The following is a 16859-nucleotide window of genomic DNA, read 5'->3' on the forward strand; positions in this document are numbered from 1 at the left end:
TAGAAAATTTAGGATTATTATCTGCATCTTCATTTTTAAAAAAGTAAGACAAGTGAAGTAATTTTTTATGTATACTCTGGAAAATGTGTATTACCACCAATGCCCATCTGGCAAATCCAGCAAAGTAAAAATGCCGAAAACTTATAAACATATCTTCGTAAAGATGTAAGAAAGACAAAAACCAAATATTAGAGGATTATTTTTTAACCGGAAGATAGCACCTTAATTTTATATTACAAGTGATATTAAAAGGGCTTATTAATATAATATCTATATTTTTAGTAAAATATTTATATATTCAATTACAAAACAAATATTAAAAAAAATTGAATAAAAATTCATTGTAGAAAAATCATATTTGCCATGCATAGCGTGAAATCTTTTTAAATGATCATTTATATTAAATATAATTTTTATAAGTAATTAACCATAATTAACAAATTATCCGTTATGTTACCTTCTTTATTATTTTTAAATCTTTTATTAATATTTAAATTCTTTTTAAAATAAATTCAATTAATAGTATAAAATTAATTTCTTAAACCATGCGTAGCGGGCAAAAAATCCTAGTCTAGACATTGCAAGAAGCTAGAGCAAAACGAATGTTGCAGTCTACTCACTTGCTCATGATGTGTGCAACACTCTCAACTGTCACAACCTTGTTTTTTATCAGTCCAGCCGTTGATGCCACCACTGGGGTCCACAGCCTCCTCACATCACTTCCTGCCACCAACCCCACAGCCACTACTGTATGTGATGCCTCAATGACAGAATATGACTATGAAATAACCAGGCGCATATTAGCTCCAAAGACAAAGTATATAAGCTATGGTGCACTGGATAAGAATACTGTACCATGTTCAAAACGTGGCGCATCGTATTATAACTGTCAAGCTGGAGCTCAGGCTAATCCCTATTCTCGTGGTTGCAAAGCTATCACTCGTTGTCGCCATTAATTTATCTCTAAGATTTACTACAAAATAATACAAAATTCTGTATCTTGGAAATTTTAGACCCCTTTATGACATCCATATGTAATCATGGATGATAATGATAATGTACTTCTAATATTTAATTCTTTCTTTTTTTTTTTTAATTTGTTTTTGGCAAGCAACTAATCACATCAATATTATAATTATCATATACTGACACCAACTCAGTTAAAATTAAAAAATATAGAATTTGCATGTTCATTAATCTGCATTTTCCTATCACATAATATAGAACACCATATCAGAAAATAATAGAAAAATGTTACAACAAGCTTATTAAAGATCATGGTATTTGGTCGTTAACTATATATATATATATACTTCAAGCCTCATGGTATTTGGTCATTAATTATATACTTCAAGTGTATTAAGTAGGACCAGGTGCAAGATAATATCTTTCCTTAGGCGGATAGTTTGATTTCAAAAGTTAAATGTGCCAAAATGCTAATAAGCTTTTCTGATTGATTAACAATTTACGAGAAAAAGATAAGGGATATGTGACTCGTAAAACTAATTTGAAGCTTTCAGACAGGGGATAATATTTCATTAGCTTGGTTTTCCTTCACCGTGGCAGAAACGAAAAAGACTTCCATTTATTCTGATCATCCTTCTTATCATTTCCTAATTAGAGTACTTTATTAAACACAGCACCAAGTTATGGACATGAATTTACTTTATCACTAGATAATGAATGAGTTGTAGAATCGTCATGAACACTTACATATGAAGAGGAAAAGGGGGAAACCTGATATGTTGGTGAGCACGCCACCATGATATTTCGTTCTGCGTATTACTTTTTTGTAATTAATAAATCAAATAAAACCATTTTTTAAAAGTCATATACATCTATCATTATTGTAGAACAATCTGAGAGCCAAAAATGCTTGATACCTAGTATCTAGGAGGACGCCTGGAGTTCTACTTTGGAATCCCTCTCTTCCTTCTGACATGCTGTGTATGAAAAAATAATAAGCCAAATAGTCGGACTACCTTCAACTGTATTGCTCACTAGTACTGTACCCATGTTTTGAAGATATCACCACATGTCTAACACAAACACACACCGTCAGTAATTCAGTATCATTGCAATACTACATTTTAAGCTGAAGTAATCAAATTCTCACTGATGCAAACATATATTTTGACCTAATTCAATTACTATATTATGCTTTTGCCCCATGAGGAAAACCCCATCTACCAAAATAGAGTTAACCCTTCCAAATCCACTACCAGCTAAACCCAACATACAGAAAACCAGAAGCAATTAAATCCACTACCAGACTAAACCAACATACAGAAAACCAGAAGCAAATAGCGCCAAAAAACCAACCTTAAATCGATCAAAAATTTGTTTTAAATTGCACGAAATATATATTCAAATAGCTCGAACTACCATATGTATAAACCTTAGGTCTATAACTCTTACCATTTTAGTGCAAAACACAAACACAAAATTACTTTCAGGGAGGAGATAAAAAATTGTTATACCAAAATGATATACTTTCCTTGCATATGAAGCTTTAAATGGAGTGAAACCTGTAGGTGTACAACTCAAGAAAGCATCATGAGTACAATAATCAGCTCAAATAAATTGTTTTCTTGACAAGGTAGGGTAGTAGAGGTTCAGAATCTGCAAGGTCAGCAAAGAAGATATTCACACCAAGGAAACAGGTAACCCGTTCCAATATTATAAAACCCTCAACCTAATAGTGGTATATGGCTATAACTTTCCCATTGCCGTTGAACGTTCTGATTCGAGTTCCAAGGACTGGGTGTTCAAAACATCACACAAGACCAAAGGATTATAAATTGTTAAGGGAAAAAAAATAACCCAAAACAAAACCATGATTTAGAAGAAAAAGCAATATCGAAAGAAAAATACAAATAAACAGATAAGCCAACCCCACCATCAGCCAAAGAGTAACTAAAATAAGGAAAGTTGCATACAAACAGATCTGCAAAAGAACTTAGTTCATTGATTTAATAACCATGAAAAGTGTTTAATTCACCAAGATTACTGGTAACGAGTCAAAGACAATTTGTTCATCGCTAATATATATTACATATTGATCATAGATGCAATTCCTGATCCCCACCCTCCCTTGTTGCTGTACGTGAAACTCTCATTGCATAGTCGCAGGTGTGTTTACAAGAATTTGTATTTTACCACGAAGAGGAAGCATCAAGTGAAGCGTCGAGTCCTTCTGAATGTTATAGTCTGCTAATGTACGACCATCCTCAAGCTGCTTGCATGCATACATCAATCTCTGCTGGCCTGGTCGAATTCCTGTCTTATTTTGGATCATAGCCTTGACATAATCAATAGTGTCTGAGCATTGAACATCCAAATTGATGGTCTTACCAGCAAGAGTTTTCACAAATATTCGCATTTCAACCCGGGATAAAAACTTTAAATGGAGGGTTGATCCCTTTGTTATGTTGTAATCAGCCACTGTACGGCCATCCTCAAGCCGTTTACCGGAAAAGATCAGACTCTGCAGATGTGGAGGGATTCGTTCCCTATCCTTAATCTTAGCCTTCAGAATATCAACTGTGTCACAGCTTTCAATGTCTAGGGTGATGGTTCTTCCCGAAAAGGTCCTCACGAATATCTGCATACTGCCACAGAAGCAAAGAACCAAGCGGAGTATCGACTTCGTCTCAATATTATAATCTGCCAAGGTGCGGCCATTCTCAAGCCGTTTATCAGCAAAGATCAGCCTCTGATGATCCAAAGGTAATCCTTCCTTATCCTGAATCTTAGCCTTAATATCGTAAATTGTATCAGATCTTTTAGCTTCAAAGGTAATGACTCCACCAACAAGGTTCCTCACCAAAATCTGCATGCTGTCAGTGAGGCAGCAAACCAAGAGGAGTACCGAATCCTGCTGAATGTTATATTTAGCCAAGGTACGGTGATTCTCAAGCTGTTCATCAGCAAAGATCAGTATCTGATGATCCAGAGGAATTTCTTCCTTATCCTGAATCTTGGCCTTAACACTGGAAATTGTGTCAGATCTCTCAACTTCAAGGGGGATAATTTTACCATCAAGGTCAACAAAAATCTGCATTCTGCCACAGTAGTGATCCAAGAGGAGTATAGACTCACCCTGAATGTTATAATCAGCAAGAGTACGACCGTTCTTTAGCCGATGCACACCAAAGATCAGCACCTGCTGGTCTGGAGGAATGCCTTCCTTGTACCGAATCCTGGACTTAACATTGTCAATGGTATTAGAACTTTTAACCTCGAGGGTAATGACCTTTCCTGTCAGAGTTTTAATATAGATCTGCATCCCTCCTCTGAGACGGAGGACCAAATGAAGGGTTGATTCCTTCCTGATATTATAATCATCCAACGTGCAATTATCTTCTAGTTGTTTCCCAGCAAAGATCAACCTTTGCTGATCTCGAGGGATCCCCTCCTTGTACTCAATCTTAGTCTTGACATTGTCTGCAGTGTCGGAGCTTTTGACCTCCAGAGTAATAGTCTTGCCCGTAAGAGTTTTCACGAAAATTTGCATCTGCGTGAATTGCACAAAAAACCCAAAAACATTGGGGAATATAGACCAAATAGCATTTAATACAAAATCAGCATAGCGACTACATCATGCATGAAAAAACACAACCAATTAATCATTGCTTATTGACATTTACACTTCCAGGACATGTGATATGGGTAAGCACATAAACTCCAATGTTATGAACCAATAAGTCAACAGAAAATCAAGTACACGCCCTCTTAAGATCAAGTATGTTGGACTAAAATCAAGTGCCATGTAGATAATTCCGTTAACTATAAGTCTATAATCAACAGTAAATTGATGTACCAAACGACACACACAGTAACGGGATTCTCAAGTGTGCACAATATCATTGAATGCTGGTCGGCATCATTTCATTGTGCAAAATATCATCAATGAATTCAGGTGCTGTGCAATAACAAACTAAGCTAGATGACCTAATGCAAGGAGCCACATTTTCAGTAAAGCAATTACACTTTCATAGAGCGCAACTAAAAGAAGCCTAAAGTAGTGACCATAGAAAATAATATCAAGAAAAACCCATGACCCATTAAGTTTCCTCCCATTAATTTCATCATCAAAACAAGCATTTTACTCGATTGCACAAATTACAAGAACATCACAAGATACAAGGCACTACTACATTCATATAATATCAAAAATAAAAAAGAAAAGTAGAGATGTATATACCATAGAGATTTGAGAGAAGCCGAGCAAAAGCTGAGAGCTGAGAGTACTTGCAGTTGCAACAGTCAACACTTTCCGACCAAGGGTTTACTGTTTTTACTTTTTTGGAGCTATTGGGTTGAAGAAGTTTTGCAATATGGAGTATTACTATTTCCGTAAAATCTTTTAGATTCTCGTAAATGAGTAATTTTTATTGTTTATGTTTGATAAAAAATTTAGTATTCCCATTTTATGTGGTGTGGTTTGACTTTCACAGAGATTAAGAAAAAGGTAGTAAATGTAGTTGAAAAGTGGGTAAAGTGGTGGGACCTATCAATATTTAATAATAGATTTGAGATAGTGGAAGAAAGTAGTGGGTGTAATAGTGTTTAGAGCATCTCCAATAGCTTCTTTATATTGCCTCTTAAATTGAAATTTGAGGAGAATGTCATTTTTGCTTGCTCCAACAAGCTCTTAGTACATAACTTACTTTTAGTAATATAAAATAAAATAAGGAGTGAATATAAGGAGTATTGTTGGAGTTGAACCCATTTTAAATCACTAAGAGTCAATAATTTATATTATATTTAGAGCATCTCCAATAACCTCTTAAAGTGGCTCTTAAAACCAAAAGTAAAGAGGATAAGAGAAAATAGAGCTCCAATAAGCTCCTAATGGCTCTTAAAAATACTAAGAGGCCCTTCTCTCTCCTCTCTTTTAGGAGCCACTACAAGGCTCTTAACTTGTTTTTTGTAATATAATATTCACTATCACCCATGTGACTTTGTACTTTTATCATAGTGGAGTTCAAATAATAATAAAATATAATGTTAAGAGTGAGTATAAAGAGCATTATTGGAGTTCAAACTCCTAACAATGTACTAACTTACTAGGAGCTTAATATTTTATATTATACATAGGAGCCAACTAAGAGACTATTGGAGATGCTCTTAAGAGTGTGTTAGGAGACTATTGGAGATGCTCTTATTTAATAAAAAGAGAGTATAAAATATAGAGGTAGTGGGTGTAATAGTGAAAAGTAGTGTTCAAAAATAGTAAGTATTATAGGTTCATTATTTTTGGGACGTCCCAAAAAGGAAATGAGGTCACATAAAATAGGACGGAGGGAGTATAATTTATTTGATATAAAAATTATTAATATATCAATAATTATTATAACTTACTTTAAGTGGTTCTTTACGTATTTATAAAATTAGATTTTAAATTTAACAATAAATTTTTTAGAAAAATTAACATTTTCAACTTTTCTGACTTATAAATTAGAAAATGACTTATAAATTCCTTTAAGAAAAAGATACATGAGTAAGTTGTTTCTAACTTATAAATCTAAAAGCTTGGTGTATAAGGTCATCTCCGATCAAAATTTTAGAAATAAACCAGCTTCATCTTCATTTTTCACCTTTTTCATTTTATATACCGTGATTCAATCTCCAACCATTACTTCATTTTATAAATAAAACAACTTTTGCTTTATATGCATAGTGCAACTTCATATATAGAGTAATATGATAGATGACTTTATATATAAAAATAAAGTAATAAATAATTTTGGAGATTGATTATTCTATTTATAAAGTTGAAAGTAAAGAAATATAAAGTTTGAAGTTGTGATTGGAGATGCCTAAGCGTATAAGAAATGATCCCGGATTTTTGTTAAATGTTTGACTTGATCACAACAATTTTTTTATGTTATTTAAAATATATTTTAAGATGCATATAAAATATAATTGTATATATTATTTTAAATTTTTTATATAAATATTTAAACTTAAATTTTTATTCAGAAAAAAAATTAAAATAATTTATTAAATTACAGTTTATACAAGTGTTAAAAGACATGTCACCCCGCTCCCAGTGTAACAGGGATTAATCTTTAGTTTGATTTTTATAAAGAAACAAATTTGAATGGTTGTGAATTTTAGCTACACACTAGTCCTAATGACAATTCAATTGATATTCTGCCAACACCTCTACTCATGGTGATGACTAGCTACAAGTTGAGAGTAAAAAAGAAGCTTCTCCCAGAAACAAGAGCCTAGGAAAGATTAGTCCTGAATAACCAACACCTATGCTCAACAACAAAGCAAAAACAAACACACAGCCCACAAATTCATAATCCAATAATTACTCTCAATACCAGTCCACTTGATTCATACATTCAAGGGAATGAAACAATGTCGAGGCTGCTTATGTTTCAAACACTATGACCATGTTTGTTTGGAACTGGAGGGATTATAATCCCCAGATATTACCCTATTATCTCAAAGGATTATAATCCCACGAATTCATATCTTAATCGGTGTTTTAGTCCATTTTTATGGGATTTATATACCTTATGAGAGAAGGTATTAAAAACCCATGGATATGAATCAAAAAAGTGATTGCAATACAATCTCAAACAAACATGGTCTTTATTCTCAACTCAATAATACCTTGAGTTTTGCTACCTAAAGTTCCTGAACAGCCAGATAATCATAGATAAACCTTCCAACAGTCCTGTTTTTCTTTCCCCACTAACAGCTAGAACCTATTTCAGCCAACAAAGATTATCCCCTTTTTCGAAGTTTATAGAATTTAGACTTGTACGTTATCAAGGTTACCTGAATAGGCTGATCAATATCGCCTTCAAGGAGCATATGTTTTAAATCTCTGTCCCCTGCTTCCTACGTTCTTGAAACTAAAGCGCTATAAAAAAATGGAACAAGCCACAGATATGCAGTATCAGTATATAAAGATTGCAAGTTGCATTATCACAGAAGAGATCAAATTGGATCATAAATATAATCCTGTTAGCTAGCCACCCTGCTTTGTCCATAATTCTAGTTCAGATATTGACCTCCAAGCTTTGGGAAGTATCCAGAGGCAAGTATACACCACATCAGATTATAGAAAATATAATAAAGTGTGTAGAGAAATTATCAGCTAGCTGGTGCACAGCCTAGAGACGTATTCAGTTGAAGGTAAGCTAGAGCTTGCTATGGCATTTACAGCATGTTCTTCAGCTAGCTTCTGGTAAAGGCAGTGCAGACTTCTCAGGAAACACCATTGTCGGGAATATAATATAAGATTCACCTTTTTATACAAAGCACACGTACAAAAATAAATGACGCGAAAAATCCACGTCTCAACTTGTATTATTAATCAAACATGAATAGGGTAATTGAATGTTAAGAAACACATAAACACTTAATCAGAGTAATCAAAAGGGAAAATAGATTTTTTTGCCACTCAACTTATAGCGTTGTTAGAAACTTACCACCTAACTAATTTATTTTTTCTTTTAGTCACTAATGTTAGGTTTGGTTTTTTTTTAGCCACTAACTTAGGTTCGGATTTTTTTTTTTTTTTTTTTTTTGAAAATGAGAATAAATCTCACAAATATGAGCCGGCAATTCACCGTGATAATTCTTTCATTCAAGAAAGCTTATTATCTAACCGTCGGACATGCAAGATGACCGGGGAAATTTAGACAATAAAACTTTAATGTCCGAAAAGAAAAATCCGTCTTCTTCCAAGAATCCTGAAAAATAAAACAAAGGAAACAAGAAAAATATAAGTCAATATATAACAAATTAAATATATTATAAAAGTAAAAAATATATCCAATAATTAATTATTAATAAAATCACGCGTATATGCATGTGGTGTTTAAAATATACACACAATTATGATAACTCATAATTGAGACAATTAAACTCTTAATTAAGGCACAATTAATAAAATATTAACGCCCTTAATTAAGACACAATTAACACCCTCAATTATGAGGCACAATTTACGCCCTCAATTATGAGGTACCATTAACGCCCTCAATTATGAGGCACAAATAAAGCCCTCAATTAAGAGGCACAAATAACGCCCGAGGCACAATTAACGCATCAATTAGCGCCTTCCTTTCTGAAACCGAATCCCATACTGACCGTGCTGCAACCCTCGTCCACTGCTGCTACCACCGCCACGTTATCTTTTCCGCACATGACCGTCAAAAAGACGCTACCACCGCCACACTATCTCTTCCGCACACGACCGCCAAGAGGACGATGACCACTCGAAATATATCCATCTCCATGTAAATACATGTTCCATGTCAGTTTATTTTATTCCGTAGTCCAAACCACCCAAGAACACCAAAAATCAAAAAACACCCAGATGAAGAAACCAACGAATCCCCAATGGAACGACCTGGATCCCTTCATCTTGTCCAAAATATTTTCTCATCTGAACCTCGAAAACCAGCTCCGTGGCCCTCCATTCGTGTGTCATTCGGTGGCTCTCCGCCTCACTACACACTGTTTTCAACCACCCGAATCTTTATCTTCGCTCATTACAAAGCCTCGACGATGATGATCAGCAACAACTCACAAGATACACTCACCTTATCAAACTAGCCATCAAGCACAAAAATCACAGGGGAATAGATCAGGAAAGAATAATTTTTTTTGTCACTAAACTTATTGCGTCTTTGAAAACTAACCACTTAACTATAAATTTTTTTATTTTACTCACTAGTGTTAGATTCGGCTTTTTTTTTGTCACTGAAGTTACGTTCGGATTTAATTATTAGCATTACATATTATGTGTAGCGTTATTAAAATATAGTGGTAGTCTGTAATATTTTGATAATTTGATATATGTTTGTATTTTTATATATAGTACTTTTTATGTCTCCAAGGTCGTTTACCTTGGATGATAAGAATGTTACATGCATTTTATGGCCTTTGAAAGATGTAGTTTCAAATATAACTTCTTCTTTTTTTACGAATGAAAATTCAGCGTTTGAATTTTTACACACAAAAAAAATCACGAAAATGAGTTATGGAACTATGTTTTATAAGAGTCTTAAATACGTGCTAAGTAGTAGAAAAAACTGTAAACCGATGAGAGGGACGGAGGAAGTAATAATAATATAAAATGATGTATTATATATAGATGACAATCATCGAAAATTAAGTTTTCCTCTATATTTATTTATCTTGAAAATTGTAATAAGACAAAGTTATTAAAATTTTTGAAGATAAATTTAAAAGAGATTTTAGACTGAGCTAGTCGATTAAAACTTTAATAGCGAAAGATGATGTGTTATATCACTCAATTACACTTTATCTTATGAGAGGAGGTCAATTGTTTGAAGTCATTAATTTCATATTCATGATTTATTGAATTTTTGGAATCTAATTACGATTTTTCCCGATTATAATTTTCATCGGCTCATTTTATATTATTATTAGTATATATAAAGATATAAACATACGACACATCATCAAAATATTACATACTATCACTATGTATAAATGATGCTACAAAAAATTATTATAATGCTCGTAATCAAATCCGAACCTAAGTTGGTGGCTAAAAATAAAAACAAACCTAACATTAGTGACTAAAAGCAAAAATAAATAAATTGGGTGGTAAGTTTCTAAAAACGCTATAAGTTGAGTGACAAAAAAATCTATTTTCCCTAATCAAAATATACTTTTCCTGATAATGATGAAGCAACACAACTGAGATCAAATTTAATAGTAATGACAAAACAATTTAGAATGCTAATGTAACTGCCCACTGCACAAATAGTTATTAGTTTAAGGCCTTCTCTGCAAAGTTCATTCCTCTGCATATCAAACAAAGGTTTGTATTCTAGATTTTCATTTGATATGCAATCAGCAAATGTTACTAAACATAATGGCAAATAGAAAAATATCAGTTGGCATATATCACAACTACTGGGAAGAAAACGACGAGCAAATGCGATGAAAAAAGATGATGGTATACCTGAGAAAATTGATTAGGGAGATGCAGACATTCGTTCATAAATTATAGAAGATTATTTGATGGAAATATTTCCAGCAAGTGGAAACCCACCATCAAACCAAGAGAAGCAAGAATCAGATAAAAGAAAGAAAATTTTAAATCCCAGATTTAAATTCTAACACATGACCAAAAGTCTAATCCTGAAAATCCCCACAGGACATTTGAAAAGAAAAGGAAAGCAAGCTAAAGTCTGCGACAAGCACAGAAAGAAAGGAATGGAAAATTTCCATCCTTTGTGACACAGCAAAATCATCCACATACAGCTTCAACTCAAACTTCGAGTATATGCATAATATAAGTATTTGAGCATCAGAAGTATAAATGGCTAGCAGGAGTTGCAGCACACCCTATGCTTCTTCTGCACTGGATTAGAGAAAGTTGACTGGCACCTAATCGGAATCTTCATAGAGTTCATCATCCGAAAGCTCATCAAAGGACCGAATATCAAGCTGGTAGCGGAGGATCCCTCCAATTCCACCAAATCCCCTGCAAAACTGAGATCCCTCTTGTGATTTGTTGGTAACAAACTCCAAAGTACAGCCAAACTTTTTGTATTCATTAGCAAACCACTCCAACAAAGACAGCTTTTCCTGAACCTCTAGTTCAGCGTTGGTTTCAGCATCCCGGAAATTACTTTGATCGGTCTCCTGCTCTTTGTTTAGGTGCTTTATCACTATTTCAGATGTAGCACTGTTCTTAAGCACATACCTATTAACATCAAGGTTCTCCCATACAATGAGAATCTCAACAGCACCCATCTCAAGAGCTTTCAAGGTGTCATCTACACCAAACACATACTTACCAGTATCCTGACTAATCTCATCAAAGTATTTGCCAATCAAGCGCTTTTCCTGTATAAATTTCACATTAGAGAGGATCTCTGCAGAAAGCTCGATCGCTTGATTGAAACCATTTTCTCCCCCATAAGAAACATCAACAACATTCAAAATTTTCGCCTGGAGACGGGGGTCGAACATATCAGACTGACTCAGCTCAGTTTTAAAGTCTGCAGATCCCGCAAGTATCAATCCTGAAACATTGGGCTGACTGGTGGCAGGATTGATAAAGAACTGTGTGGCAAGTTCTGCAGTCTTCCTCACATAGTTGTGCCTCTTCTCCATCCGGAGACGAGCAAAACGCAATGCTGACTGCCCTCCTCTTCCATGTTTCTTTGGGAGATCAACAGTGAATTTATGAAGAACCTCTCTGGTATTGCCACTCAATGTCCCAAAAAGTGTTCCATTTCCATCCATGACAATAAATCCAAACTTACTATCAGATTCTAGAAGTTCATTCAGAGCTTCTGTATGGAACTTGTTGTCACAGAGATAGAGAGTTGCATTTATAGGCTTGAAAGGCTCGAAATCAATTGTCACCTTCTTCTCCTTTCCATCATCAGTTACAATGGTTCCAGTGTAAAGCACCAGTCCGTTTGGAGGAACCTTGTTATAGAGCTTTAGTCGTTGTTGGGCAGATGTAATTGCACCTAAAACAGATTGACGGTTCACCCTACTTTTAATGTTTGAAGCAGTTCCATATTCATCCCCAAGCATCTTTGTGACACGAGATACTTGATCACGAGGAGGCATGATTAGAGAAATCATGCTTGTTCCATTTCCTCGAGCAGCTTCAAGAGCCTTGATAAGCTTTTTGATCTTCCATATTTCAATGTTCTTATCAGTCTCCTGACTTTCAGACATTATGAAACTGCACACAACTCTGATATAGATCAAAACTTGCTGCACAGATAAAACAGTGTCACCTAAATTAACATTTGAAGAAGTGTCAAGTAAGAGTTGCAGTTTAGAGGTACATAATTATAAACAATATTACCTCTACTGTAAATCTAGGATATAAATATGTAAATAAACTGTTGTAAAATTGTAACTATGTATGCTACTCAACATAGTAACATTCTAAACTGGAGTGAAGGTGACATTTGCTATCATTTTCAAGAACAAAAAAGTGCAGTACATCATTATACAACCATTCTGTCAAAATCAAATAGGTGCTAATTCAAGGTAAAAACATGTCCAGAACAGCTAATCAGGGGTAAAGGCTATCGTCTAAATTTTCCTAAAGATATATTTAAATAAAAAAAATCTCAAAATAAGAAATAACAAATAGGGGTTTATTTAATTTTGCACACTTCGGAAAGCATAAAGATATTTCAGCACCAGAAGGAAAAAGGGCCACATCAATGAATGATATTTATAGTAACTTTTCTTGTCAAATTTCTGTAGCAAGAAAAAACAGAGAGTTTGAGATGAAGGTACAACAATAATCAGTGGGGTTAGGGTGAAAATGCGGGGATGTATGATTCTCGATAGAAAAAGGTAGAGTAAGAATCCATTAAATTTTGATCCGGTCCAATTAATACATGTACGGTATAAGGAGTTTACGTCACAAGATCCTAAAAACAAATAAACAGTCAAAGTAAAAATAGATTTCCATATCACTACTTATGGAAGTAGCTGCAATGTGATTAAGATGCGACAAATAATCAACAATCATCACGAATGCTTCCAAATTGTAGTCATTTAATAAACATTGACAAATACCGCATATAAGATAAACATATATATCAAACATGACATATAACATATCCGATTCCCACAACACGTCGGCAGTCAATAAATAACAACTTTCAGTACAATAAACGGTCAAAAACCGTTGTCAATAAACAATGAGTGTCAGTACAATAAATGTTTAAAATCCGTTGTCAAAACAATAAAACAACCCTAAAGATTTAAAATCCGTTGTCAAAACAATAAAACAACTCTAAAGTTGGTACCAACAAACGGTTTATATTTATAAACTTCATAACACCACATGAAATGTCTACATAAAATTCAGCAACGCAGTACTATACATCTCAATATCACAACGCTGCACAACGAACATAACTTCACGTGGAATCAGCCAAGACCGCCAATTATTAACAGATCAACTTATCGGAAAAAAAAGATTCGAACTTGGAACAATTAAATCATACCCTTAGTCAAGATAAGTCCATCTACATCTAATCTTATCGATAACTCAATCAAACAATCACAAAAAATAAAATTCCATACAATTCCATCACAATTCTCACGAAATTCACATGCTGGTATCATCAGTTTCATCACAATTCAGTGCATAAAAGACTAGAAATCGCAAAAATCATAAATTTTTAATCAAACTCGGCAAATCAAAAAATTTAATATGTAAATCAATCAAATTAATCCATCAAAAAATTCAAAAAAAAAAAACAGAAGAAAAATTAGCAATGGCAAAAACACATATACAAGGAACACACACGCACACACAGATATCGATAAGAAAGAGTTGAGATCTGTGAATTATTTACCGGAAGCAAACGGAGAGATGAATTTGGGTAATCTCAGCTGCGGCGAAAGAGATAAACTCTAGTCATATATGAGTGTATATATACAGCTTAGTCACGGCTAAGGGCCTGTTTGGCTCTCAACATTCTCGTAAGCTCTAATTTTTTATTTTTTTCAATACTTTTTTTTTAAAAGAATATAAATCAAAATATTATAAAGGTGAGATATTATTTGAAAAGAATATAAATTAAGATATAAGTATGACAATAATGAAAATTAAGAGACGATAACATGCTTATTTCGTAGAAATATAATAGTAGTGTTAAATTTATAGTATTAAAAACACACACATATATAAAGAAGGATTTCTGAAGAATGACATGCCATCTCTCAAACCTTAGCATATCATTTTTCCTATTTTTCAAGCATTTTTATACTTTGCTTATTTTATTGTTGTTACAATCGGTAAGTTCAAATATTCTCACAGTAATAATTATTATTTGTAACTCTTTATTTTTCCAGCTTAATAATTATTATCAGTTACAAATTTTTTATTTTCCGCTTCACTAAAATCTTTTACTTTCCATTTCACAGTTGATTATATACATATAATATAGTCTCATACCACTGAAGAATCAATTGTGGGTCTTGTGATTCATATTACTCATATTTTTATGAGCTTATATATTTAATGTGTTTTCTCTCCTTTTTAATTATTTTGTAGGTGTTGATATTTGGCATCTATGCATGCATAGTTTAGAATCTATTCGGAAAGATTACGTTTTGATGTTCAGAGAACTTATAAATGATTTGATACGAAGTTGTCCTGGGAAAGTGGATAAGTGGATGGTATAATCTCAATCTAAACTTGCATCATGTAATTTCTAAATGACGATTATAGCAAGTCGAGGTAAGTAGTCGTCGAATATCAAATATATCTCCTCATTTATCAAATCAGGTGACATTTCCTAAAAGTTTGTCATACTCTAAGATAATAATATATTTAATCTAGATATTGTGTGATTGTCTTTTATATCTTAAGTTGATCATTCTCTATCTGCATCACATTCTCGATACAGTTACCTCTGGACAAAAATAGAAGTATGCTCAGTTTATGTTATTGAAATTTTATTTTGTGTCTTTGCAAGAAATTATGCAAACATGCTAGAAATTGATGACTAGCCTCACATAATTTTTGTAGATGTTGGCATTCCATGATGCCTCGGTTACTTTCATCTTTAAGTTTCGGTGTTTTTAAAATTACCTTCCTGTTGTAATGCCCCAGTTACCTTCACTAAAATTTGAAAGATATGCATTTGACAACAGTTTTTCATAACTTGGAGCACTGTCACATACCTTAGAATTTTCTGACAAATTATATTTCTAATTTATATTTTGAAAGGTTACTCACATGCATGTAGATTTATTACTTTTTTACTCATAAGATTATTTTCGATTTAGTAATAAGTGATGATATTCCTGGCAGTTTCGGTGCTTATTAAGGTATTTGACTTTTGTTCTAATTGTTACAAATACTTATCTTACAATCTATTCAAAGATGTTTTTAGTTTGAAAACATGAGTATCTCTCACTTCGTATTCTAGTCTTTTTCGAGGTTGTAATGGCGAATTGACATGTAATTTTTGTGAGAAATATGAGGTTGTTCATGTTAATAATACCACTGCTTAATTACACATTGCTTTGTTAATCGAAATTTTTACAGTTTAGATGGTTGTAAGTTATACTGGCTCAAATGGTTGTAAGTTATACTGTCATTAAATTTAGTGTTTAGCAATTTTTCACAAGTGTTTTGTAAAGGATGATTTGGTATAACAAATTAGGATTTAGATTAAAATGTTTCCAGTTTAATAAAAATATCTAATAGTGTCTTTCAGTTTTTTTAAATTAATTATGTATATATTACTTCACGAGCAAAAAGGGACATGTATAATAAAATCAGAATTTTATTTATATTTTTTGTGTGAAGATGTTTAATGACCGTGCGGAGCACGGAATTTCACCTAATTTCAGTATATAATAAGAAATTCGGTATTAAAGTAATGGAGTTTTCACTTCTTCCCGAGTCAAGAGTCAATCACATTCAGGGGACTCCTCTGAAAAATAGTAACCAATTTTTTGTGATATATAATCATATCATGAGACTTTAAAATCACGCGATATGAACGGAGGATCCGAGTGGAGTGGTCAATTATGCAGTTTAAATGAACACTTTACATAACGGTTTATGCTCAATAAAAAATGCATGTACAAAGCTTGAGAATCTTGCGAAGATTAAAATATATACAATAATGATTTTTTCCCGCAAAAATTAAAATTTTTATGAGCTCAGAGTATAAGGTGTGATACATACATGTTTTCCACGCACATAAAAATTATCATGTTTTCACTTTACTGAAACTAATGATGGGAAGCAATCCTGTTATCAAACATATCCACACATGCACTTCATAAGACTGCTGCTTTGTTTATGTCTGAATCTCTAGTATTTCAGGCTAAAGAAG

General features: G+C 33.2%; 2 protein-coding genes across 3 annotated transcripts; both read right to left on the reverse strand.

Annotated features, from left to right (window-relative positions):
• Positions 1-2948: 2948 nt before the first annotated feature.
• On the reverse strand, positions 2949-5364 carry LOC108194030 (polyubiquitin-like). The gene is made up of 2 exons (XM_017360921.2): positions 5207-5364; positions 2949-4516 (listed from the first exon to the last, which is right to left on the reverse strand). Exons 1-2 carry the CDS (start codon positions 5207-5209, stop codon positions 3116-3118), a joined length of 1404 nt encoding a protein of 467 aa, XP_017216410.1. The 5' UTR covers positions 5210-5364; the 3' UTR covers positions 2949-3115.
• A 5726-nt stretch (positions 5365-11090) lies between these two features.
• On the reverse strand, positions 11091-14493 carry LOC108196666 (eukaryotic peptide chain release factor subunit 1-3). 2 transcript variants are annotated; one of them, XM_017364063.2, is made up of 2 exons: positions 14361-14493; positions 11091-12750 (listed from the first exon to the last, which is right to left on the reverse strand). In XM_017364063.2, the coding sequence occupies exon 2, from the start codon at positions 12709-12711 to the stop codon at positions 11401-11403; it is 1311 nt and encodes a 436-aa protein (XP_017219552.1). In that variant the 5' UTR covers positions 12712-12750; positions 14361-14493; the 3' UTR covers positions 11091-11400. The 2 variants fall into 2 exon arrangements, with proteins under 2 accessions (XP_017219552.1, XP_017219553.1); XM_017364064.2 differs by having other exon boundaries at positions 11091-12773; positions 14361-14392.
• Positions 14494-16859: the final 2366 nt, after the last annotated feature.

The sequence above is a fragment of the Daucus carota genome, chromosome 7, assembly GCF_001625215.2.
Source record: "Daucus carota subsp. sativus chromosome 7, DH1 v3.0, whole genome shotgun sequence".
Classification (NCBI taxonomy): domain Eukaryota; kingdom Viridiplantae; phylum Streptophyta; class Magnoliopsida; order Apiales; family Apiaceae; genus Daucus; species Daucus carota.

What these genes read in the sequence shown, in the direction of transcription:
- LOC108196666 (XM_017364063.2), bottom strand. Translation starts at nt 12,711, where the DNA reads ATGTCTGAAAGTCAGGAGACTGATAAGAACATTGAAATATGGAAGATC.